General features: G+C 35.3%; 4 protein-coding genes, 1 long non-coding RNA gene, 1 other non-coding gene and 1 pseudogene across 6 annotated transcripts; 6 read left to right on the top strand and 1 right to left on the bottom strand.

The window, feature by feature from the left end:
* The first annotated feature begins 203 nt into the window (after nt 1-203).
* Nucleotides 204-2774, top strand: LOC133681130 (aspartyl protease AED3-like). The gene is made up of 3 exons (XM_062104264.1): nt 204-773; nt 1099-1573; nt 2091-2774. Exons 1-3 carry the CDS (start codon nt 327-329, stop codon nt 2444-2446), a joined length of 1278 nt encoding a protein of 425 aa, XP_061960248.1. The 5' UTR covers nt 204-326; the 3' UTR covers nt 2447-2774.
* A 2230-nt stretch (nt 2775-5004) lies between these two features.
* Nucleotides 5005-6633, top strand: LOC133689353 (protein spotted leaf 11-like). The gene is made up of 2 exons (XM_062109188.1): nt 5005-6262; nt 6367-6633. Exons 1-2 carry the CDS (start codon nt 5351-5353, stop codon nt 6400-6402), a joined length of 948 nt encoding a protein of 315 aa, XP_061965172.1. The 5' UTR covers nt 5005-5350; the 3' UTR covers nt 6403-6633.
* Nucleotides 6634-9351: 2718 nt separating this feature from the next.
* On the bottom strand, nt 9352-10344 carry LOC133689362 (uncharacterized). Its single transcript, XR_009841300.1, has 2 exons — nt 10184-10344; nt 9352-10051 (listed from the first exon to the last, which is right to left on the bottom strand). It is a non-coding gene; the product is annotated as an uncharacterized LOC133689362 (long non-coding RNA).
* A 2023-nt stretch (nt 10345-12367) lies between these two features.
* TRNAN-GUU (transfer RNA asparagine (anticodon GUU)) lies at nt 12368-12441 on the top strand. The gene has a single exon. It is a non-coding gene; the product is annotated as a tRNA-Asn (tRNA).
* Nucleotides 12442-14160: 1719 nt separating this feature from the next.
* Nucleotides 14161-16394, top strand: LOC133681129 (trihelix transcription factor ASIL1-like). Its single transcript, XM_062104263.1, has 2 exons — nt 14161-15280; nt 15611-16394. The coding sequence occupies exons 1-2, from the start codon at nt 14609-14611 to the stop codon at nt 16004-16006; spliced, it is 1068 nt and encodes a 355-aa protein (XP_061960247.1). The 5' UTR covers nt 14161-14608; the 3' UTR covers nt 16007-16394.
* Nucleotides 16395-17594: 1200 nt separating this feature from the next.
* LOC133700057 (thioredoxin-like protein CITRX, chloroplastic) lies at nt 17595-20714 on the top strand. The gene is made up of 4 exons (XM_062123623.1): nt 17595-17956; nt 18289-18411; nt 20113-20193; nt 20411-20714. Exons 1-4 carry the CDS (start codon nt 17720-17722, stop codon nt 20525-20527), a joined length of 558 nt encoding a protein of 185 aa, XP_061979607.1. The 5' UTR covers nt 17595-17719; the 3' UTR covers nt 20528-20714.
* Nucleotides 20715-21769: 1055 nt separating this feature from the next.
* Nucleotides 21770-24007, top strand: LOC133681113 (chalcone synthase-like; annotated as a pseudogene).
* Nucleotides 24008-26660: the final 2653 nt, after the last annotated feature.

Here is a 26660-nt window from a genome sequence, read left to right as displayed (position 1 = left end):
AATACAGTCTGTTAGCATTCAACCCACTTACTCTAGTTTTTATTGTATGTTTGTTTTTGTGGTGACATTATATTTGTTTTAAAAAATATATTTTTTAGTGTTTTTAAAAAGTTTTGATGTGATAATATCTAAAATAAATTTTAAAAAATATTATTTTAATATATTTTTAAATAAAAAACCATTTTAAAAATTTTTATCACAATTTCAAGCATACTGTTTCTGCACTCTACATGACACCCCACTAGACATTACCCTTTCCCCATCTATATATACCACACGTTACCTCTCACTCCCTGTATCCTCAAGGCTCTTTTACTTTCACAACCATGAAAGCCTACCTCTTCTCTCTAGCTTTCCTATTCTTGTCCCTGGTCCAAGGGCTAAACACCAGAGGCCAAGGCACAACCGTCAAAGTCTTCCATGTCTACAGCCCAGAGTCCCCATTTAGGCCGTCAAAGCCAGTATCATGGGAAGACAGTGTGCTCCAAATGCTGGCCGAAGATCAAGCTAGGCTTCAGTTTTTGTCAAGCTTAGTGGGCAGAAAATCCTGGGTGCCAATTGCTTCAGGCAGACAGATTGTGCAGAGCCCAACTTACATTGTTAAGGCAAATGTTGGAACCCCAGCTCAGACATTTCTCATGGCTTTGGATACCAGCAATGATGCTGCTTGGATTCCTTGCAATGGCTGTGTTGGGTGTTCCTCTACTGTGTTCAACTCTGTTACGTCCACAACCTTCAAAACCGTCGGTTGTGATGCTCCTCAATGCAAGCAGGTAATTAAATATGTTTGCAACCTTTCTTTATAAAGAATCATCTCTATATTTTCCATTACTAGGAACATTATATCTTAGATTTTGTGTTAAGAGTTAACTTCCTCCCTTATTAAGTCTTAGATCACTGTTAGAAAACATGTGGGGCAAGATGGAGACGACACGTTATTTATTTCTTGATCAGTGCAAAAGCTTGGAAGTGATAATTGACAGGATCCTTCACGGGACAAAAATCACTAAGAAATCCACTTTCCCGAATGAGAGATCATTGCCATTCATCACATGATTACATGTAGATATACTAACTTAAATGCATGAAAAATTGCAGGTACCAAACCCCACTTGCGGTGGCAGCACATGCACATGGAACACTACCTATGGCGGCTCCACCATTTTATCAAACCTCACACGGGACACAATTGCTCTATCTACTGACATTGTCCCTGGCTACACTTTTGGTTGCATCCAAAAAACCACAGGGAGCTCAGTGCCTCCTCAAGGACTTTTGGGCTTGGGGAGAGGTCCGTTGTCATTTTTGTCTCAAACCCAAGACCTATACAAATCCACATTCTCATACTGCTTGCCTAGCTTTAGGACTCTCAACTTTTCTGGGACATTGAGGCTTGGACCAGCTGGTCAGCCCCTGAGGATCAAGACCACACCACTGCTCAAGAACCCAAGGAGATCATCATTATACTATGTGAACTTGATTGGAATTAGAGTTGGTAGGAAGATTGTTGATATTCCTGCTAGTGCTCTGGCATTCAATCCAACAACTGGTGCTGGGACCATCTTTGATTCAGGTAATGCTTCACTCATCAATTATTTTCTCCCTTGTTCTTATCAAACACTCCTTGTCTCGATGTCCCTTTTGGCATGGATCTTTTAATTTATTGTGTAGATCCTGATGCTAGACCAAAAACTAAAGACATTTCTTTTAATTATCTAGCTAGAATAACAATAAACTAAACCCAAATGGTAAAGAGTAACATTTAATCTCAGTTCTATGAAGATCTTGCCAAGAGGCTGTTACTGGCACATTGTGTCTTCCAGCTTTCAGATCCTAGTAGCTACAGTTGAACTGTGCGTGGTCTTCAATCATCAATTGTGGAGAAGAAAATAGTGACATGCAACAGAACACAACATTAGTCAAAAGATATATCTAATAACTGGAGCTTTCTTCCCATTTTTTTCAAAATTCCTTATGGCTATTTTGACGTGATCTTAACCAATTTATGTATGTAAAACTATAGCGTCTTCAAAGTTCTTAACGCCCATTTTGCTAGGATCACAATTGAAATCCATTTCTCTTGATTTCAGGCACTGTTTTCACCAGATTGGTTGCCCCAGTTTACACCGCGGTCCGTGATGAGTTCAGGAAGCGGGTTGGCAATGCAATCGTGACATCCCTAGGTGGGTTCGACACATGTTACACAGGACCAATCGTCGCACCCACCATGACATTCATGTTCTCAGGCATGAACGTAACATTGCCACCAGACAACCTACTAATCCGCAGCACTGCCGGTAGCACCTCTTGCTTGGCCATGGCTGCAGCCCCTGATAATGTGAATTCTGTGCTGAACGTGATAGCCAACATGCAGCAACAAAACCATAGGATTCTTTTTGATGTGCCCAATTCAAGGATTGGTGTGGCTCGTGAGCCATGTTCTTGATTTTGTTAGCTTTGTTTTTTTCTTGGATGTGTCGTGTGATGTGAAGTGTCTTTGCCTGATGGAATCTTATTGCTTGGACTTGTCACTAACATAAAAAGAGAGAAGGTGAGGGAGCATGAGATAAAATTGATGTGATTTTGTAGGCTTTTGTGTACTTGGTGTCACGGGTTCTCTGTATTCGTCTATGTCTTTTCTTTTCTGTTTCTTTGAAGTTGATGATATATCTTAAACGGCTGTATTTGTGCCACGGGTTGCCTGCAGGTGTTTCAAGTCTTACCCTGTAGATATTGTTCTAAACTCCATCAATAATTATAGCTGTTTAATCTAATGCTTTTCTCTTCTTCCTTTTTTCTCGATTTGTGATTGAAGGTCCAGTCTTCTAGTTTATCATGTGATGACTCAATCCCATATTGAATATGAATTGATAAGATCACAATATAGTTGTGAGATTTGATGTAGAAATGGCCTGAATTATCGAGTCACGTAATCAATTAAGACAATTATTTTTATTAAAATAATATTGTTTTCTTTTTTTTTAAAAGTTAAGAGTTGATTCAACTGGATTTGAATAAAATTTAGCCAGATCGTCGGATCAATTAAATTTCACTATATTCAATGGCTTTGTCGGCTCAACTTAAAATTTAGTCTGGATCAGGCTCTGAAGTGTAAATTTCTTGAATTAATTTGCTGAACCAGGTTGAATTTAACAGTGCATTACCAATAAACTATAGTTCAAGCCTTTTGAGTCATGAAAAACATTACAAATGATAAAAGTGGGACTCTAATTACACGGTTCTTGTCTTGGGAGAATGTTAAACTAGGATGTATTTTGTGAAAGAATCCCGTGGCGAGGTCTAAACAAGATGAAAGTTTGGGGCAATCGAGAGGTTGTCTCAAGAACTCTGGTGCGTTACCAATAAGGAGGCTGGTTCGATTTTCCTACCTTCGTTTCTAACGGTTTATGGGGTATTTCCTCAAGCACAAAAGAGGGACAAGCCCAATGTTGTGTTGTTTCGGAATAAACCTCTCGGGCTTCCATAGCTAAAATGAAGAAGAGAATTCTTTTTAGTTTAAGATCACTGACAAACTGGAGTTTATTAGAAAGCAAAAGGAGATCTTGTTTTAAAAGAGGTAGCTCGGGGGAAACCAGCACAAAGATTGCAACAACTTCTTCAGTCAATGAATCATCTGTTTTTGGGAGGGGTTCTGACAAAGAGATGATAATTGAATTGCTGCTAAATGAATGCGATCGAAGTGGAGATGAGGTTTCTTGCAGAGATGTTCATCAGGATTCATTTTTGACTTCTTGCAGCTTCCTTTTCTTTTTCTTTCTCTCTGAGTGCTTTGTTTCAGTACTCGCCCACTGGTTTGGCCATGCCACACCTTTAGCAGTACAGTTTCTTCGTTGAGGTTTCATAGCCAGAGGTATTAATATAAAGCTTTGAGATTCTTGCATTTGTACTTGGAACTTCAAAGTTATGCGCAGACTCCTCAAATGCATCAGTTGTCAATTCTTCATTCCTGTGCTTTTGAAGCATGGCAGGGTTCTTACAAGATTTTCTTTCAGGATCTTTCACAGATTCCATTCAATCTATGAATTTGAAACCTTGCTTGCAGATTCTTCATTTGCATGATGGTTGGGTTGCCATGATTATTCCAAGAGAAGGTCAAATCACCGGTGCCATCAATGGAGCTCGAAAAGGAAAATAAACAAATTGAAGATACTGATCTTCGTTCTTCTTGCATTATCACATTTCTAAACATAATTAAACTCGTATTCATCCGGTGATCTAGATTTAGAGCTCAACATAAGTCTTTTTTTTTTTTACTTCAAACTACTTTGACAATTAACCTTATCAATTATTTTTTAAATTTTATTTTATTTTTTATATTTTTATCCAAAATAAAATTATTTTGAGATAAATAACCCAATAACTTGTAGGTTGACCCGATAAACATGTTACCTGGGCCGTGGGCCAGCCACAAGGAACGGACCCAATTAGCACCCCAAACATGGGCTACGATGGGCTGCTTCTACTTTTAATTTATATCTAGGCTTGCAGAAGCCCAGTCCAAGACCAATTGATTCTAAACGTTAAAGACCTGTCAAATGTGACTGAAAAAGATTAGAGGGTGTTTGTGAATACTGTAGAATGTTATTTTTTAAATTATTTTTTGTTATTTTTTAAAAATTAATTTATATATTAATATATTAAAATAATTTTAAAACATAAAAAATTAATTTTAAATTAATTTGTTTTTTAAAAAACCCATTTAGAACGCGTTCACAAACCTTCTTCTAATACAATCGGGTGTGTAAAGGGTTAGCTTGTTAAAGATTCCTTAATTATTACAATAATTTCTTAGAACAGCCTAACTCTGTACGATATCTTCTTCAAAGAATTCTTTCATGTTTATCCCTCCTTTCGCAAATGTCAACCTTTTAAAAAATCCTATATATTTCTTCTTCCTTAGACCGTGCTACGTTTGCATTAAAACATTCTCTCTCTCTCTCTCTCTCTCTATATATATATATATATATATATATTTGCCCAAATTATCACATTTTATAAAATCTAGTTAAAATTTAGATGAAATTTAATTTATTCTTTTGATTTTTAAAAATATTTTTGATTTTTAAAAAATTAAAACAACATTATTTTCTATTAACTCATTCGGTAATTACAATGCAAACCGAGAAAAACAGGAGAGTTTGTTCTTGACCATGGGAAACCAGTTTGGTGGCTTAAATTCCGTTGACAAACCAACCGGCCAACCTTAATAGAAAGTGCCCACTCTTCTTTAATTTTCAAACTCCCTCTCTAACCTGATCTACTTCGTTAACCAAACATCCGCAAACTTCCTGTTCAAGATCAATCTGTGTCCGAAACACAATCCTCGAACATGGAAGTGAAGCGCAGGACAGCGCGTTTACTAGTTACAAGGCTAGGTTCTGTCTCTGAGCAAACACGTTCTGAAGCCTTAGCTGAACTTCGCTTGATGACCAAAAACGATGCCGAATCACGTCCGATCATTGCCGAAGCCGGTGCAATCCCGTATCTAGAAGAAACCCTTTACTCTTCTTCTCACGACTCACAAGATAACGCAGCTGCAATTCTGCTGAACATCTCTATCTCTTCACGCACCGCCTTGATGTCAACGCGCGGGCTTCTTGATGCAATCTCTCATGTCCTACGCCATCATGCGACCAATTCATCCCCCTTCGCTGTCCAGTCATCTGCTGCCACGTTGCACAGCCTTCTTGTTGATGATTCTTACCGACCCGTTATTGGGGCTAAGCGTGATATTGTTTACTCTTTGATTGAAATAATCAAGAGGCCTAATTCGCCGCCGAGGTCTGTAAAGGATGCGCTGAAAGCCCTTTTTGGGATTGCTTTGTTTCCGTTGAATCGTGAGACTCTGATTGGTTTAGGTGCGGTGGCGGCGTTGTTTTCGTTGGTTTTGAAGGATGGGAGAGTGGGGATTGTGGAGGATGCGACGGCGGTGATTGCGCAAATAGCAGGGTGTGCGGAGAGTGAGAGAGAGTTTTGGAAGGTTTCGGGGGTTAAGGTTTTGGTAGATTTACTGGATGTTGGGACGGGTTCGAGCGAGAGGGTGAAGGAGAATGCGGTGGGGGCTTTGTTGAATTTGGTGAGTTGTGGAGGGGGAGGAGTGGTGAAGCAGGTGAAGGAAATGGGACCGGGCGCGGTGGAGGGGATTAGGGATGTTGTGGAGAATGGGACCGCGAAAGGGAAGAGCAAAGGGATTGCATTGTTGAAAGTTGTTGAGGGTGGAGCAAAGGAATGGGATTTTGCGGTTTGATTCTCTTACATGAGTTTTGATCTTTATGAACTAATAGTTACCTGGATTGTATTTTTAGCTAGTTTTTTCTTATATATTTGTTTGCTGTTTACTTGTAGATGAATACGCGTGAATTACCTTCTGTTGAATTCTAGTGATACATGGAAAGGAACAAGATGGAGTGATAGTGGGAAGAGAATGGTATACTCTGTTGAGATTATATTGTAGTGTGAATTGTCTAACAGTTAACTTCAATAACGAGAAGGAAAAAGTTTTCTAGTTTGTAGACTTCTGTTCATTTCTCATCTGGGATTGTAGAATTCTGACTTCATTTCACAGATAAAATCACGACTTAGAGTTCTATTGGGATAACCCTAATTCGGCCATTACTCTGTCTTTTTGTCCTCGTTGCTATCTTTTTTTTCCCCTCCTTTCGCCAGCATCAGCTTCCCTTTATTTTCTTGCTTCCATTTGGAAATAATGCTTCTTGAATTAGGGAAAAACAAGCAGAAAGTAGAAACTGGATTGAGAGTAGAGACCATGTAATGCTGTTTACTGTAGGAGGGGAAACCGGCATAAGTTTTCAGATTGATCATTGCTTTTGCATGACGGGGTGGTGTTTAAGATTTTGGCCCTCAATGGGAGGAGGAGGAAAGGTAGGGGCTCAATAGTTAGCTGGATAACATTGTCAGTGTTAAATCCTCTAGGCCCTCGGAGATCAGGCTAGAATCAAGCTATAAGCTAAATATAGATCTTTAGCAGTAAGCTGTTCTTAGGTAATCCTACTTTGTGGAATTAATGTGGTAGATTTGTATATCATGATTCGCAAATGCTTGTCTATAGGCAGTCTTACATGGCTGTGTTAGTGCCTTGCATTTTCTATGAAAAATAAATAAAGATATCTGTCTAAAACCGATAAAAAGAATTTAATATTGATATGGATCTGAAAATAGTTTAATCATAATAAAATAAAAATAGACTCGGTGATTAAAATAACCGAAAAAACCGATATAAAATTAACCTAAAAACCAGCTCGGGATATCTATCCTAAACTAAAAAATTGAATAGAAATTCTTTTCAAAAAATTTTTGATTTCGGTGGTTTCAGATTTGAGAAACTGAAAAAACTAAACAAAACCAAATCAAAAAGATTTTTTAAATCAGACAACTGAAAAATCCCATTACATCCAAGCTTGTAAGAAAAAGCCCAACTATTTATTTCATATTCAATTCATAGTTTTCTAGTTTGTAGACTTCTGTTCATTTCTCATCTGGGATTGTAGAATTCTTTTCTGATTTTTCTTTCATTATTTGCGACTCTTGATCGGAGATGAACTATGATGTTTCAGTAATAAAACTGGGTTCTCTATCCTGAAAGAAAACCTTTGAGCATGTGCTTCTGTAAAAGGCAAATGCATAGCCATTGCACAATTTGAACAGATTTCTTTTTTGTTTCTCCTTGCCAGTTTATGCAGTGTTTGTTCATCTTTTCATGTGTATAGTGTCTAGCGCGATTGATTGAAGAATCGGTGGTTTACTAGTTTCAGAAATTTAGATGCTAGAAATCCCCTTAATTTGCCGTTTATTGAGGAAACTTTTTGCAGTCTGCTATATTTAAGGAACGGGTATTGTCACATTTGCATGCCATTAACACTTGAGCAACTCATAGCTGCTGTTCGGCCATGAATTTGAGCAAGCCAATCCTTTCTGTAAATTTGACTATGATTTACAGAGCATACAGGTATTGAATTTGCTAGAAATTAGTTCTCTCTACGTGAATGTAACCAGCTAAAAGGTTATACAGTTATGCTGGCAAGCAGATTAACTGAGCTACAACTATTTCAACTGAAATGCCCTTGATAGGTCAGTCACTGCAAGGTCCAGCCAGAAGTGAAACCCCTTCAAACTAAAACACACTGTGAGTTTCACTACTTTCCCAACTTTCCCTTAATACTATGATTGGATGGGTTTGCTTTGATTGGAAGGTTAACATGATGATCATCCATTGTTGCTTTTGGTATTGGATGAGGCATGTTTCACTAACAAATACCATTAGCTGCTAAGGAATGGATTCGCTCTGCTTGTTGTGGATGCCAAGTGGTCAGTCATTTGCTTTTTCTGTGTGCATGAGTAATAAATTCTTGTACCTGTTAAATCATCATACAATTTGGTTTTGGAGAACTTTCTTTTATGATGAAACGTTCAAGCATTAGGAGTTTCTGGGACCAATTCTTTGAGGAACTTTTCCTTGTACCAATGGCAACTGTGGGGCTGTAGGGAAGTTATTGCGTTGAGCAGTCAATGCTCAAATAACATGCCATTTCCTGGCGATCCCTGTCTAGAGCATTCAGTAGTGGTTTGAAAAGGTCAATATTGCACTATGAGAGCTGGCGAAAGAAACCATCGCCCGTGGCTATCACTGAATGCTTGGAAGCTTAAAGATTTTCTAGAGAAATTGAAGTAGAAAGCTGTGAGGTCGCATTCCATTAGCAGTATTTTACTTTCTAGGGAAGGCAAATAACACAAGGGCATTCAAGGGAGGGGACCCTTTCTCTATCCTTTTTGGTAGATAATTCATAATCGAATTTACTTTACTTTTCGAAATGGGGAGGATATATTTCAAAAGGTAAATTTCATGCTACTTGCGCGCAAACCCATGAACAGGTTCTAATTTTGTTTCTTGGAGAATGAATGAAGTTGTTTTGTGCATAGCCATCAACCCAGAGCTTGGTCTGGTCTGGTAGGGTCTGAGTTTCCTTTCCAATCCAATTGAGGTGGATGTTCATCTAGTTAAACCTGGGTGACATGACGAGTCAGCTGGTAATCCAATTAACTCTGTCAAACTCGAATGGGACCGGCAAGGTCAATTTCAAAGATTTTTTTATTAATTTTTTATTCAAACTAATATTATTTCAATTAAAAAAAATTAAAACAATGATGTTTTAAAGTTATGCAATCCATGATATAGACCTTGGATCAGGTTAGATCTGGGAACAATTATGACACCTCCGGTTTTGTGTAACTTTACTTTATCCAGTAAGAAATAGCTAGTTTGAGCTAAATACACTTTTCCACTGTGCCAATTCTTCTAAGAAGCACAACCAATAGATAAATTTTGCAGTGTTTAAACTATAATTATTAATATTTACATAACATAAAAGGGATTACTTCAGAGCCAATAGAGCCTTGAAAGAGTAATCCTAGGAAAATTTCTTCGTACATGAATTGGGTCGGCTGTTTTATGTGTATGGTGTCGGTTTATGAGAATGTGATCCGTGAGATGATATGGTAATGACGAGGGTACATTGGCCCTAAGCTCTTTCAAATGTCATGACGTTAGGTAAGGTTTTGTTGGTATGCGAAGCATTTTCTCACTTGAAAAGAAAAGACACCAGCAAAATCATGGCCAAAAAAGATGCTGTCATGGTGAGATTTTGTTTGTCTGTGTAACTGTTGTCACCATATATGGATTCAATAGCGTTTTATCCAAGGTATCGTCGTCACTGTGCATCCAGCAGCTCGAAAGACTGGCATGGTGGGAAAATATCAAGCTCGAGTTTTATGGATGTGATTTCTTACTTTTCATGCAGATTCCAGCTTCTGGTTCTTAAGAATGGCAAGTCAAGTAACAAGGTTGGAAATGAAAAGGCAAGCCACTTGTTTTGCTGGTACGAGGAGGTGATGAGTCATAGATATCTTGTTGTTGAGATTTGAGAAGCTCTAGCATTACATGACAGACAGGGCTCGCATATGAGCAGGAAAGTTGAAGCCCTGTGATGGGGAACTGCTGCAGGGAAACTGTCACCTGTATTTTTAGATTATTTTGATTGTTAATATCAACAATTTATCAAAAAAAAAAAACATTTTGAAAATAATCATTACCACAGTAGTTTGTTTGCTGAAGAAAAGAAGCAGAAAACTGGTGAACGAAAGCTACCTTTCAGATAAAGTGGATCACAGGAAGTCGGTCAATAAACCAAACTGGCCTTCGAAGCAACAACATCACCATTAGAAAAAAAGGCTACGTGTAGAGAAGACTTTTCATGTAGCCTGCTAGTGAAAATTGAAGGTTATGAACAGTCTTATAGAATTTTGTCATTACTAACTTAACATGTATTCATAGATGGTGGTATTATGTTAAATTTAAGAGAAAATTTAATTATATCAGATTAATATAGTAATTATAAAATATCATAATTTTTAATTTATTATTAAATGGAGTTAAATTTTTTTCAAGTGATTCTATGTATTTAATTTTATAAAAATTCTAACCGTGATAACTATCTAGTTAAAAAAAAATATATCAAATTAATTTGAAAACCCACCTCGGGATATCAAATTAAAAAACATTTTAGAATTTTTTTTAAAATATAATTTAATTTGATTTCGTTTTTGGACTTGAAAAGATTAAAAAACTAAACAAAATCAAATCAAAAGTATTTTTTAAAATTAAAAAATTGAAAAATCCCGACTAAAACACCATTCAAATGGAAAAAAAAACAAATTAAATTGTCTGATTTGAACCGGTTCGATTCATTTAATAAAAAATTCAATTTGTTTGGATTTTTTTTTCTATACGAAGTAAACCGAAGCAACCAGTCCTCACCTCTAACATCTACCATCCGTGGCTTAGATGCTTTCACGTGAAATAATTGCTCAAAACTATAGGGTCACCATCACAGGTCGTAATTCTGAGAGAGATGCTTTATTCTTGGTTGCAGGAAAACAAATGATGCTTGAATCTTACTGTTCATCAACAGTCCCTGCATAAACGAACTGTGTGAACCGTGACTGCCTGTCCCATGTTCATACACCTTTTTCCAATTTGACTAAAATTCATCTCTGTGGGGCTGCGTTTTAGCTGGATGCACGATGCCTCCAAGCAAGATACCTTTCCTGAAAGCTAGCTGTCGTGGCTTCTGCAGCCTGTGCTGCTAATTCTTTTCAATTAAAAAAATTTCCTGGTAGATTTTTGTCAGCTTACATTATCCAAAAATATGTTTTTTTGTTTTCTTTGTAAACACTCATTAAGAATGCTTTGAGAGTGATTTCACTGACAATAATATTAGCGGGCTACTTGCAGGTGCAGAACTACCCTCTGTGATGATAATAGCCACGGCACCCACAGAATTTTGAGTCCTAGAAAAGTATATATCGACACCCATTTAATTACTCGAACTGATTATTTATTATAATTATTTTGTTATTTTCATAGGAAATTATCAACAAAAAATTTTTGATGTTATTTACACGGGAAGAAAATTATTATTTTTTTGTCAATGTTTTCATTATTATTTACTAATTTTTATGGTAGAATTAGCAGCACCAAAACTTGCAATATTGTCTTTGATTTCTCACTTGTTATGAAGGCAATACACCCAAAAACATTTGCCACGAATGCATTACAATGATCTGAAACCCTATAACAAAAAAAATTATTCGTCCAGAGCATGCTAACTCAATCTAAAACTCGACTCGCTGGATTGCTAGGTCAACCAGCGAATCAAAATGATTTTATTTTAGGCAAAACTTTTCAAAAGATATTCTAACTCTAGTTAGGTCTCTTCATTAGTTAATCTCGCAAAGTTATCATGACTCGATCAAATCGATATTTAAAGTGATTCAAAATAAAACTCGGCCGATCGAGCCACCGAGATTAATAACTATGGAATTTTATAGCTGTTTATATATTCTGTGGAAAGGTGGGAATGGCCATCTGTGGATTTATTCCATTGTATTTGTATGATCAATCTGATACCAAAAAAAATGGAGTAACTATCATGATTACTGGGTCCGATATCTGCTAGGATTTATTCCAATATTGCCAAGCCCTCACACCACCACCAGACTGTCTAGAAAAAAGTTTGAATGCCACTCGCCTTTTCCTTTTCCAACAACCTTCAACCACTTTCCAAATGCTTGCAAATGGCATTTTCAACCCTTTGATGCTGTTCATGATTCTTGCTTTCAAATCTTTTGCTTGAATCTTAACCCTTTTTCATTACATATCGGGCCCAGACTGACTTTTACAAGCTCTGCAAGAACATTATTGCTTTGTTTTCTTGTTATAGTCCTGTTTTTTTCATACTTAATGGATTCAGTCGAATGACAACGGCAAGAAGCTGGAATAGCTCAGTTGGCTAGAGCGTGTGGCTGTTAACCACAAGGTCGGAGGTTCAAGCCCTCCTTCTAGCGGGCTGTTTTTTTGTTTTATTAAACAGGAATAAATTATAAATCACTCTCTCTATTTATTTCAAGAAGTGAACTAAATGATTAATTCTTTTAGTTTTAAGAGCTAGTTAATTAATTAGTTTCATGCTGTTGAGGAAATAATTAAAAAATATGAAAAAACAATGTTTTTTTTAAATAAAATAAAATTAAAAATAATCCAGGCTAGCTGATCGAAAGAATAATTGACTTGCTCTTAATAATAGAAAGACGATTTAATTAATATTTTTTTAAAAAAATCATAAAATATAGAGACAGAACAATCCATCTTGAGGTCCACACAGAAAGCTATTTATCTTTGTAATTCTTTTCTTAAGGTGAGAATTTTACAAGATACTGCCACGAGCTCTACCACATGTTGATTGTCAAAGATGCTTTACACTCCTCTCACTTTAACACGTGTCTCCTTCAAAGTCAAATTATGCCCCCATGATCTTACGTGTAAACAAATACTGCTTTAATTCCCTGTTATTCTCTCTTATGCTGTCGTCGAACATGATCGATCATAGAGTCCAAGTCCCAATTCCTCCACTAGCTTTTGAAATTAATATAGCACATTTTTCATGTTTAATTAGCTATAATTATAAAACCCTGATTAGTTTAGCAGGTCAATTTAAAACCTGAGTTATTACTCTATTAATATAATAATATAATATTATTTTGATATTTTTTAGTTAATAGTGCTTCCGATTCATGACTTGAGTCGTGTTCCGAATCAGATTTTATACCGTTTGATTATGGTTAGAAAAATTTTATGAAAGACGGGGATATTTCACTATTTTGATTTTGATTTGATGTGGTGTTTATTGTTCGACAACAATGGGTTGGAAAAACACGAGCATTGAAGTTGCAGTCCAGTCTTTCTTCCCCGAACCTCACGGCATGAATTTGAACCTTGACGGTATAGGCTCATGCTTATGTCTTGGCCATCTTCTTGTTGTTTATGCTCATCGTGCCATCATCCAATCTTTCTAAAAAGGAAGGAGTTACTCTTGATAATCATGCATCAAGTCAACTAATTCGTCAATCCATGGAATGCAATATTCTCAATTATACATGAAATTGTTCAAAATATAGCAGAAGAATATATATATATATATATATATATATATATATATATATATATATATAGGGATTGAATATTAAGATATAGATGTGAAGTTCGTATTAATTAAGGGCCTAATTCCGCCATTAATGAGCTATCATCGAAGTTATTAAAGCAAGAATTGTATAGCAAATCTTGTATGCAATCGTATCTTTCTTAAGAATATGTCTGATTAACCATCTTGCTGTGGTTGGCAGGGCTCAATTGGCCCCTCAGCCAGGAATGAGTACATCAAATCCAAAAAGCTTTCGAACAAAACTATAGCCCCAATATATATATATATATTTCAATTAATATACATACTCTACTGGGTGATGAATCCACCGATGCTTTCTAAAGGCACAAAAGGGCAAAAAACAAAGCTAAAAAGGAGAAAAGATGATTCAAAAGGGAAGGCTATGAGGTCAAGTGACCGTAGCATATTGCTAAACTAGTGGTGGTGGAGAGAAAAAAATGGTGGTGGTGGTGATTGATAGAGTGGGTGACAGGCCCACGTGATTGTCCCACCACCACCACCACCACTCTTCCTCCCATCTCTCGTGCTAGCCAGTGGGCTTCTTGGTTGGCTTCACATTAACGCTAACAGCCAAAATAACCCAACCACAACAACAGAACCAACATCCACAGATAAGATAACACCACCCTATGTAGATAGCTCAAAAAAAGTGTAAGGAAAAAGGTTAAGAGGTTACTATCATTAACTCATTTGACAAAGTGAACCACTTTCTTCGATTGTAGCATTGCCTTTGCCCACTAAAATCTAACCCTACAGCCCTCTCCTTTCCTCCCCTCCCTCAAATGCCAGTGGCTCTTTCTCTTGACTTGGTTGGCCACTCATAATATTGCTACTATCCTTTCATTTTCTTTTCCCTCCTCTAATGCTAGTGGTGACCTCTCACGTTCTATCTCGCTCTCCATATTCCCTTTCCTCTTATGTCGTGTTCTTAAACTTGTGAGACGCAATGAAGGGTTGTTATATTCATGCTGGCCGCTAAAAAAAGGTAAGAAATTTGTTTAGCATGGAGAGAGATGGATAAAGAAACTAACCAAGAATGCCCATCTCTTCGCCCTAACAATTCCACCACCATCAAGGAAGAATCTCCAAGAAAAATACCTCGAGGTCCTGGTGCTGCTGGTGTTATTGTTACTGGAACTGGTGGTGGTGGTGGCGGTGGCGGTGGTGGGGACAGATTAAAAAGAGATGAATGGAGTGAGGGAGCTGTTTCGACCTTACTTGAGGCCTATGAAAGTAAATGGATACTTAGAAACCGAGCTAAACTTAAAGGGCATGACTGGGAAGATGTTGCGCGCCATGTATCCTCGCGGGCAAATTGTACCAAGTCTCCAAAGACACAAACACAATGCAAGAACAAGATTGAGTCCATGAAGAAAAGGTATAGATCAGAATCTGCCACTGCAGATGCCTCCTCTTGGCCTCTTTATCCACGTCTTGATCTTTTATTACGTGGAAATAGTGCAACAGCTGCTGTAATCTCATCACCACAACATCAACAACCAGCAATTCCAGCTTCTTCGTCTAATCCTCCTTTAATCTTGTTAGTGGATCAAACCTTGGGGGTGCCACAACCGCAACCACCATCTATGACTCCTCCTCCCCCACCACCACCATCTCCTCCTCCTCAAGTTATTGTGATTGCTCAAAACTCACATGGATCTAATGGTGTTGATAGGGGGCAAAAGGTCAGACAACAAATGCCTTTTCTTGTGATTCTCTTCGATACCATTTAATTATCCTTAACCAATGTATTTCTTTCAAGACAGCAAAACTTCTGATCAACAAATTAAACTCAAATTTGTCTTATCCTGGTTGTCTCTTAGGAAGTTCAAGGTGGCATGGCTTCTGTAAATGTTGTTGACATAGTTTATGTTTTATGTAAAATTAAATCTCTAAGTTGTGAGTACTATAAGAATATTATTATTGCCTGATTAATTCCTGCCACTTATGGGGCCATGAAAGATCAACTCTTAACTAGTGATCATAGAAGCTTCTAATCAACCTCTTGTTATCAGGAAGATGGAGCGGATACCAAGCTATCAAATCATGTCTCGGACAAGAATGCCATGGAAGTCACAGATAGTAGCACTCCGGCCTTGTATAGTGATAAGAAAAAAACAAGGTCCAAGAAACTGAAGATAAGAAAGGAGAAAAGAAAATGGGGGAAAAGAGAAGAGTGGGAGATAGCGGATAGCATCCGATGGCTAGCAGAGGTGGTGGTGAGGTCAGAACAAGCAAGAATGGACACAATGAGAGAAGTAGAGAAAATGAGAATAGAAGCCGAGGCTAAGAGGGGCGAGATGGACCTCAAAAGGACTGAGATCATAGCTAAGACTCAACTGGAGATCGCCAAGCTCTTTGCTGGTGGTGGTAAAGGTGTTGACTCCTCCTTAAGAATTGGAAGAAACTGATCTAGAGGATTAGCTAGCTAGTGGCAGCATTGAACCTGATTATATACGATGATTATGTATAGACTTGTGATATGTATGGATTAATTAACACTGAAAAGGAAGAGAAGAGAACCTTAGGAAATGATTAAGAAAGGGTGAGGGAGATAATTTATATCTTAACTTGAATATTTAGGGTAGCTAATTAATTATAATTAGTATTTAGCAAACTAAGCAGAAGAGAGTTGTGGTAGGTAAAAATAATGCCCCTACCTCATTGTAATGCTCTCTTTTATCGAACAATGCAGTGTTCTATGTTCATATCGTCAGCTGATATATAATGGTTGCTTGATGTACGATTTTATGATCAACTCATGAATCGTCATCAAGCAACTTGTAAGCTTGCTCGTTTGATTCTGGGTTTAATTACTACTCATATTTATCTTCAAAACATTTTAAATTATTGTTTTTTTAATAATTTTAATAATATCAAAAATTAAAAAAAAATATATTTGAAATTTTCATATGGTGGGAAAGAGTGCTATGATTTGTTAATGAATCCAAGAAACATTTATCATTTTTTTTAAGTAAAAAGACAAAAGTAAACTAGCGACATTTGAAGTGTTGTCATTTGTAGTAAGTAACATGAGATTATAACAACTGTTGAAGCGCTCTTCGGGATAAAAATTTAAATTTGTTTTTTTATGTTTTGGATCGTTTTGATTCGTTGATCTGAAAAATAATTTTTTTAAAATAAAAAAATATTATTTTAATGCATTTCGACACAAAAAACACTTTAAAAAGCAACCACAACTATACTTTCATACAAACACTTAAAAAATTATTTATTTGAACAATAAATAACATGCTGAGTAAATAACTTACTTAAATTATAAATATAAGTAAAAAAAACAAATTAATTTTTTATTTGAATTATAAAAAAATAATAACTAAATTAAACTTGGTTAACCGGGTGAGATGAACTAAGTAATTTAATAAAAAATTTTAAAAAGTTAAACTTAGTTAATCTAGTAAGTTAATTTCATGGTTTAATTAATCTAGTCAAATCTAAACACATTATCATCATAGATTTTTTAAAGAAAAAAACAAGAAGAAAACAAATATAATTTTAACTTTTGGAGAATTTAGTTCATTATCAAATAGGTCCATGGGCCTTCAAACAGGCCTCGCATGGGATCTATTTTTTTTTAAGAAACTCTCCTAAGCTTGAAACTCATTTCGAAATTTTAGAATAAAGCCCATTCTTAGCCTGGACTTCCCTTGCTGGTTTTAAAAGTTGATCGAAAATATTTTATATGTCGTGTGTGTGTGTGTGTGTGTGTGTGTGTGTGTGTGTGTGTGTGTGTGTGTGTGTGTAGAAGCATATATATATATATATATATAATTTTTATCTCAAGTCTCAAATTAATCAGTCCTAAATTAATTTATTCAACTAGGTGGAGTTTTACAACGACGCTCACAACCCCTTTGAGAAATATGTTCGAAGGCAATCATAGAACATAAACGCGGCCATTCAACCTCTTTGAGAAATATGCTCGAAGCCCATCATAGAACATAAACGAGGCCATTCCTCTAGAGGTGCAAGGTAATCCAATTCTCGAACGGTGAACATACCATGAAGCATCCAAACAACCCCAAAACCAAATCTCCAAAATCCTGCAAAACTTCTCTAAAACCCTTTTGCAAACTCTCTCCCTCCCTCCCTATCTCTCACAAATGGCCTTGCTCCAAACCCACTCACTTCACATAAGAACCCTACCATCCACCTTCAAATCACATTCTTTCCTACCTCTTTTTTCATCTCCTCAGTCTTCTTTCAAAACCCATCAAGAAAGCTCTCTTTTTTCTATCACTAGCACACCCAAGAAGAGACCTTTTTCACTCTCTACACAACAAAGAAGACTTCTCTGCAGACCCCCTCAAGGAAAGTACATTAGAGAAGACTATCTTGTGGTATATACCCTTTAATTTTTCTTCTTCTTTTTCCTTTCTATAATCTCATGTTGTCTTTATTCTGTGTTGTTGGCTTGTTTTTAGCTTGTATTCTGCCTGCTTTCTGAGAAATGTAGGGAAAAAGAAAAGTAATTCCATGAATTCTTTTTTTTTTTTTTGAATATTGAGACTTGGCTTTGATTGTGTTATACCAACATTTGGCAAAGTGGTAAACAGAAATAAAGAGAGAATCGGAGATGCTAGTTTTTTTTAGTACTGGCTTTGTTTGCTTGTGGGATGTTGTTGAATTTTGTAAATATGATGTATCTGTTGTTTAATTGTGAGCGTGGCAGAAAAAGTTGTCAGCTGAGGAGATACAGGAGCTAGTAAAGGGAGAAAGAAAAGTGCCCCTTGTTATTGATTTCTATGCAACATGGTGTGGACCCTGTGTTTTGATGGCCCAAGAACTTGAAATGGTATGCCCCAAATCTTTATTTTGATGAGTTGGATGCTTTCTATTCTCAGTTATCTTGCAATTTCGTGCATTTCTTTTTGTAACCAATAGGAATAGTTTTCAATGTTGGGATATGTTGTTATGAGGTAGATATGGTTCTGGAATAGGTTTTCCATTTGTCAAGATGCGAATTTGTAGGTAATGTCTCGCAAGTCCTATGATAACGGCAAGCCCAATTAGCTTGATAATGAGGCTTGGTTAAGTTGAGTTTAGTTTTGTAATGCATTTATAGAGTTAGGAAGTGCCTTCAAAGCCACCAAAGGTGCAAACTTTTAATGGTGGATCATGTGTCCTACCATCCGGTCAAATTTAATGGACCATGACAGGATATCATTCTGTTTTTGGCTGGATTTCTATGAAATTCTGTCATGGTCCAGTAAAATTTGACTGGGTGCTACGACACATTCAGTCAAGCAAAGGCAAAGCCTCTATGTATTTTAGAAAGGGACTGAAGAAAGTGCGTGTAGAGTTATAGAGCACATGCAGTGATCACTCATAAGTTTTCTTGTTAACAGTCCAAATGGCATGGTGTTCCTTGTCAGGTGCCAATTAGAATTCTCAAAAAAGGTTTGGATTGCTTGATTCTCTGATAGAAGAGATTGGATGGAGCATGTCAGATTTGATGTGGATATTTGATTTAGACTTAAATTTACATGGTGCTTAATTTGCATACAACTAATGAGTTGGCTAGGAAGGTGCTCACAAGGTTTGCCACCACATACTTAAATCTGGGGGGCGTGTTGAAGAAAGGATTTTAATCAATTTCTTGATCATAAGAATGGGTTAGAAGTTCACTTGCCAGGGATACAAAGGCAAGAATGCATTGGACAGTTTCAGGAAATCAAATTTTTGGAAATCCATAACTTTTATTTATGGTGTGTGACTACACTTGTTAAGGCTTCAAGATTCTCCTTTTCACTTTCTTTTAAAGTGTTATCAAGCGGATTCACACACTTTAAGCAAAATTCCATAAACATCCAAACCTTTTAATTCCTCAAGGCCGTCTTTTGCACTTTCTTGCACATTATCTAATTGCATACAACTTGCAGCCCATGCATACAATCCAAACACCAGTAGAAGAGAAATCATTTCCAACATGTAGTTCAGGATAAGGAAAATGACCTCAAATCTTGTTAGAAATCAAACTCTACATGAAAGACTAGTAGTGGAGAGTAGTAGATCATGCAGTGTAACCATTGCTATTTGAGTAATGATTGTAATACAATACCTCTTACCAAATAACTATATTTAATATCAGCTTAACGAAATGGAATCATATCTCCTGCACAGTCTGCTTTGCAGCTGAGCCTGATTGATGCAAAAGTAGATCAGCAGATGATGTTCATGTTGTCTGTTGTTCCGGGCAGCCTTTCTCTCACCGAGAACATGACGTTTGATTGTTTGCTCCTTTCTCGAAGCGATGCTTGTGGATAGCAGCACTAACTTTTTCTATGGTTGTTAAAATTGTTAAATCCATCGAAAGGTTTTCATCCTCCAAAAACTAAACTAATTATCAGTGCCAGACGTGGTGTCCTTTTTACATGTATATTTCCATCCAAGTCAAACGGAGCTGCTTTATATATGGATTTCACTTGATTAATGTAATGTATGGAAATGACAGAGGTGTGCCACTATTTTTAATCAATTGCTTTTACCTTTGCAGCTAGCTGTGGAATACGAGAGCAATGTGATGATTGTTAAGGTTGATACAGATGATGAATATGAATTTGCACAAGACATGCAGGTACTTTTCAACATCATTTTCATTTTCTTTTCTTTTCTTTTATATAAGAAAAAAACCTGTAACACTCTGTTGCATGCACATTTTCTAGATGTTTGAATTCATGTGATCTTGTTAAATGTTAACACCACCCTTTTTCTTTGTGATGTTTGGAAATAACATTTCTATTGCAATCAATGAAACCACAACTTAATCTTCTAGAGACTTGGTTTGTGCTCAGGTTCGAGGTTTGCCGACCTTGTTTTTCATTAGTCCAGATCCGAACAAGGACGCGATACGGACTGAAGGGCTCATCCCATTACAGATGATGCGGGATATCATTAACAATGAAATGTGAAGAAGAGAGGCACTGAATAGTCACAGAAACCCGTGATTTTTGTTGTTGGTGTTAGTTTACCTTATCCAGATCAACTGCTTGTTACTTGTGCTGTGTGTAATTTATTTTATATTTGTTGTTTGATTTTGTAGAGATCTTTTTGCCCTAAATGAGAATCCCTGGATAGCGAGGATGTATTTTTTTATTATTATATGTGCAAGTTTTTTGCTTTGCTGCATGGTGCCTCTCATTGTTTTTAACTTTTCCTTTTCCATAAACAACTTTTCCCAGATAAATTGTAGTTGATTGTGACCTGTGACGGTTTTTTTAGGACAAACTTGAAAAGCACTCCCAATTATAGGCAGTCTCAATTTTTCAATCAAACAATTTTCTTTGATTCAATTTTACTCGATTTTTTTTAAGAAAAATTCTCAATCAAGGCTTTTCATTCAAATTTTGTACTTTTTTTATAAATAAAAAATAACTTCATTTTATAGGAAATTTAATATTTTTGTTTACTGATTTAAAGAAAAAATCTTAATTGAGAAATCAAAATGGTTTGGAGATAAAACTGATACAACAATTAATTTAGCATTTTCTTGGTAGAATTTTATGATTTAACATGTAGGAACTATATTAAAAGAGAATTTTTCAAATAAATTTAGTTTAGTATGTCACCAATAAACTAAACCGATAAAATTATTAAGACAGCTAGATTATAAATCTGGCCTGTAAAACTAAGATTTCTTGTGGTAATAACTAGACTATATATTTACATGAAAAATTATTTACACTTAATTTTTATATAAATTGATGTTTCAATCAAAAGCACATGTCCCATAAATAATTAATTAATAGAAAAGTGAATAAAAAATATATCTCTATGAAAATTGTACGGTTTTTGTTTAATTATTGGCATGGCATTCCTAATTTTAGAATATATTTGCTTTTATATGGTTTTGTCTCATATATAAAGGGTTCCTTGTGAGACTTCTAGGCGTGGTAAGAGGACTCGGACATGCACAAGATCTGTGGGTTTATTTAGAGTTTTGGTCGATCGGTTTTATCAAGCGTAGCTTTTTATAGAACTAAAATGAATATCTTGTAGGGTCAAAGCCCCTGCCAACCACCCCCACTTCAAGGATACTTTTATGTTTTTGTTTATGTTTTGATGTATTGTTTATGCTTAATTTTCCTTACAAAAACTGGAGACGTTGAGCAAAGAGCCTGCACAGCAAAAAAGCCATGGTGGGCAAGAAGAAAATGGCATCCATTCTAGCTATTGGCACTGCAAATCCACCCAACTGTTTCGACCAGGCTGACTATCCAGACTTGTACTTCCGAGCCACTAAAAGCGAGCACATGACACAGTTGAAGGACAAAGTTCAAGAGAATATGTAAGCAATACACATGCATGCGCATGATTTCTCATCTTCGGATGGGTTTTGGTCATTCTTTCCATTGCCAATCACACTGCTTAATTTCACGAAGGGAAGAAGAGAGCTGGAGAGTACTGTACGTAGAGTGCTAAGAGCTCCACTCCATGCATGCATGTCTTTCTGCCATTAATTATACATGATAGCTCTGTAGCTCCCTTTATGTGTGTGTGTGTGTGTGTGTGTATCAAGTCTAATTACATGTGAATATCTGAGCAAATATTCCCACCAAATGGCGAGGCAGGATTTATAGTTAATGAACCAAAAATCTAGAATCCTCTAAATCTATGATTTGATTTTGCGTTTAAAAAAATTTTCTGAAAAAAATTAATTTTTTTATTTTAAATTATTGTTTTTAGTATTTTTTAGATTATTTTAATCTACTAGTATTGAAAATAAATTTTAAAAAATAAAATAATATTATTTTAATGTATTTTCAGACAAAAAATACTTTAAAAAAAATCATGAAATAAGGGTAAAAACAGGGCAAGTAGAGGATAATAAAAAAATTAATCTTTTTAAGGTTATATACATATTGTGTCCATTGTAAAAAACAAAAAAAAAATCAAGTTTTAACCCTCTAAAACTACTCTAACTCAGCCTAATAAAGTGATTTTGCAGTTAAAAATACTATTTTTTTACAAAATTAGACTAAGGAAAATTAACATTGATTTGATTAATTTGAGGATGCAACTTAAAATTCATATAATAGGATCGAAGCCCATTTCATCTGCTATTGGAAAAAAAACACTTTGTCTATCATACCTGTGTTTTTTAAGGTACCGGGGCATTGCGGTGAGAATTTTGAATTTTTTTTAAGAGTTTTAAATTAATAATCTTTAGTGTTTTTTTATTGTTTGAATGTATTGATATTAAAAATTAAAAAAAATATTATTTTAATATATTTTCAAAATAAAAACACAATATTAATTAATAATAATAATAATATCATGCTTCTAAGTGATAGTAAAGAAAAGCTTCAAGAAAGAAAGAAAGAGTTCGGTGTATTTGCCTAAATCCTATGATCATATGTTTTCATTTTTCTTGGCTGATGCACAGGTGAAAAATCCAAACTAAGGAAACGTTACATGTATATCACCGAAGATACTATCAAGAAGAACCCAAGCTTAAGCACCTACGATGCCGCGTCCCTCGATGCACGTCAAGAAATCCTGGTCACTGAGGTACCCAAGCTCGGCAAGGAAGCAGCATTGAAGGCCATTGAAGAATGGGGCCAGCCCAAATCAAAGATCACCCACCTTATATTTTGCACTTCTTCAGGTACCCATATGCCAGGTGCAGATCATGAGCTTACTAAGCTCCTTGGCCTTGAACGTTCTGTCAAGAGATTCATGATGTATCAACAAGGCTGCTTCACAGCAGCCCTAGCCCTCCGCCTTTCCAAAGACCTTGCTGAGAATAATCCCAGGGCACGTGTTCTCATCGTGTGTTCTGAGAACATGACTGTTAATTTGTTTCCGAGCACCATCTGACACTCACTTGGATATTCTTGTAGGCTCTGCGATTTTCTCTGACGGTGCTGCTGCTATCATTGTTGGGGCTGATCCTGACACAGCTACGTACCGAGCGCCCATTATTTCAACTTGTGTCAGCCGAGCAGTGTATTGTTCCTGACTCGGATGATGGAATAGCTGGTCACATACGTGAAATGGGGATTTCCTATTACTTGAATAAAATGGTGCCCAAAATCGTTGCGGAAGGCGTTGCGCAATGCTTGGTGGAGACATTCAGTGCTCGATATGGGATCAAGGACTGGAATTCTCTGTTTTACGTTGTCCATCCTGGAGGTACAGGCGTTCTGAACAAGTTTGAAGAGCACATTGGCTTGACGAAAGATAAATTGAGAGCATCTCGGCATGTGCTATCTGAGTATGGAAACATGTGGGGTCCAAGTGTGTTCTTCGTTCTTGATGAGATGAGGAGAAGATCAGCCAAGGAAGGGAAAGCCACCACTGGAGAAGGATTGGATCTAGGTGTGCTGTTCGGGTTCGGCCCTGGCGTAACTATCGAGACCATAGTGCTCCGTGGTTTCGCTACAGATTGAATGACTACTTCGGCAGCGGACTCGTCAAGAATACTGGAAGGATCATGCATGGTTAATTAAGGTAACTCTGTGTCAGTGTTTGTTCTTTTGTTTTTCAGATTTGATGATTCAATAAAGCATCTGTGCGGAGGATCCGGCTCCTGTGATAGGATCGGACTTCTCTCACGAAGACGTTCCTGTTGTTGTTGTTTTAGCACTTGTTCCTGTGATAGGATCGATCCATGTATCTATATATATATATATATATATATATATATATATATATATATATATATATATATATATAAGTGAGATTACCCTGCTATATAAACTTCAATTGTTTTTTGAAAGACCCTAGACTTGCTTCCAATTCTTTCACAGAAAATTAGCAATGCTTGGAACATATATATCACTAGAAATAATGAAAGAAATCCAACTAAAACTTCTATCTGCAATATTCTAGCAATATTTTTGCACTTCAATAAAAATAAATTCAGAAATTTTATAATACTTAAAAAGGAACCAATGATATCACATTAGTTATTTCATAAAACATACTTTAAATAAATAAATAAATATTAGTTGATGGTAATTTCTTTTGTTGATTACTTTGAAGGAGCATGATCCTTAACTAGCAGTTTACTAGGCAATCATAATTTAAATATGATAAATTGGCAATATTTGCCAAGATATGGACCTTGTTTTTGAATAGTAAAATTATTATTACTAGCTTCTTTTTTTTTTTACTAGGGCTATAGACTCATCATATTGTAGATTGGTATAATAAAATTATTATTCTATCCTTATAACAAAAATAATTGCCTTGGTAATGGGGGTATTGTGAATTTTTTTTTTATTTCTTGCATAATAAAATAACTACTATTCCTTTAAAGACATAAAATAATGAACTAGCGGTTCGGGGTTTTTTTTTAAATACAGTAAAATAATCATATTGTTCTTGAATTCAAATTGTTTTTAACTCAGGTGAAAAAAGCTTTTGGTCTTTTCTTTATTTATTCTATATTATCTACTTTGATCGATAGCAATTTAGCATTTTAAGGGCATGTATCTTTTGTAAAAATCTGGGATAATCAGAATTTTACTCGCTTATCTGGACCTATAAAATATACTTTATGAGGAATGGAATTTCCTCAAATCCAAAAAAAAAATTTAGTATTTTAATATATATAAAATATTATTTAATTTTAAAATATGGGTTATGTTTACAGGGCACATGGAAATGTGTGGGTATACCCGAATTATTTGGATGGCATGCACGCCATTATTTAGTGGTCAAATTCCAGTATATATATGACGGTGTTTTAATCATCACACTGGCTCCTCCATTTCTAGGAGGCTCATGCGATCAAAATATCTTGGGGTTTGTGATGGCAATTTTTTTTTTCCCTCTCTTCTTTTTAATTTTAGCAACTTTCTCTAGTAACTTTTCAATTTATTTTTTTTAAATTTAATTTATATTTTTTTTATTACTACTTATTTTATTTTAGATAATTTAATTTGATAATTTGTTTTTCTAATTATTTTTTATTTAAATATTTTTTTGTATTCCTCAACATTTTATTTTTTTATTCCATCTTTTTATAGGATTATCTTAATCTTATATGTCAAGTTATAAGTTTCGTGTTTTAACCCAACTTAACCCGAGCTAATTTTTTTATTTTATCTGTTATTATTTTTTATTTTTTTATTATATTATCAAATTAATTGAGATTATTAAATTTAATCAAGTAAATAACCTAGGCTATGTTTGTTTTTCGGAATTCACTTTCCGGCAAACCACTTTCCAAACTTTCATGTGTTTGTTTGCCATTAGGAAAGTTGGTCAACGGAAAACACTTTCCGGCCAACAGAAAACACTTTCCAGTCAACGGAAACACTTTTTGGTCAACGAAAAACACTTTCCAGTCAAAGAAAAATTTGGTTTGGTTTTCAGGAAAGTATTTTCCTTTTTGGTTGTGTTTGTTTTCCAGAAAGTGGTTTCCGGGAAACCACTTTCCAAACTTTCCTGTGTTTGTTTGCCATTAGAAAAGTTGGTCAACAGAAAATACTTTCCAGTCAAAGAAAAATTTGGCTTGGTTTTCAGGAAAGTGTTTTCCTAGAAAATTTGGGCAGAAAACACTTTCCGGAAGTTGTGAAAAATTTAGAAATGTCATTATTTGCTGATTATATCAAATTTGATCCTCAAACTTTTGATTGCTATATATAATTTATTTTGAATATTTATTTTTCAATTCCATCTCTTAAAATTTAATTTTTATATTAATTTTGATCCTTATTTTTATAATTGCTATTTGCTTTTTTCTTATCATTTTTTTATTGAAATTTTTTATCTATCAAATTTGGTCCTTATTCTTTTTATTGTTACTTATTTTATTTGAAATAATTTATGAAATGTTAATTATTATTATTTTAATTTCTTCATTTTTTTTTAGTTTTTTAAATTTGATCTCTATTATTTTGATTATTATTTATTTTATTTGAGATAATTTATGAAATTATATTTTTTTTCAATTTCATTCTCATTCAACTTTTTAATTTGTAAGATTTGTTCCTCATTATTTTAATAAATTTGAGAAAAATAAAACATTAATAAGTTATTTTTCAACTTATTTTCCATGACATAACCAAACACTGAAAAGTGTTTTGCAATTTA

The sequence above is a fragment of the Populus nigra genome, chromosome 1, assembly GCF_951802175.1.
Source record: "Populus nigra chromosome 1, ddPopNigr1.1, whole genome shotgun sequence".
In the NCBI taxonomy this organism is placed as follows: Eukaryota; Viridiplantae; Streptophyta; class Magnoliopsida; order Malpighiales; family Salicaceae; genus Populus; species Populus nigra.
The sequence above is the reverse complement of the archived record's forward strand: the minus strand, read 5'-3'. Positions and strand labels throughout refer to the sequence as shown.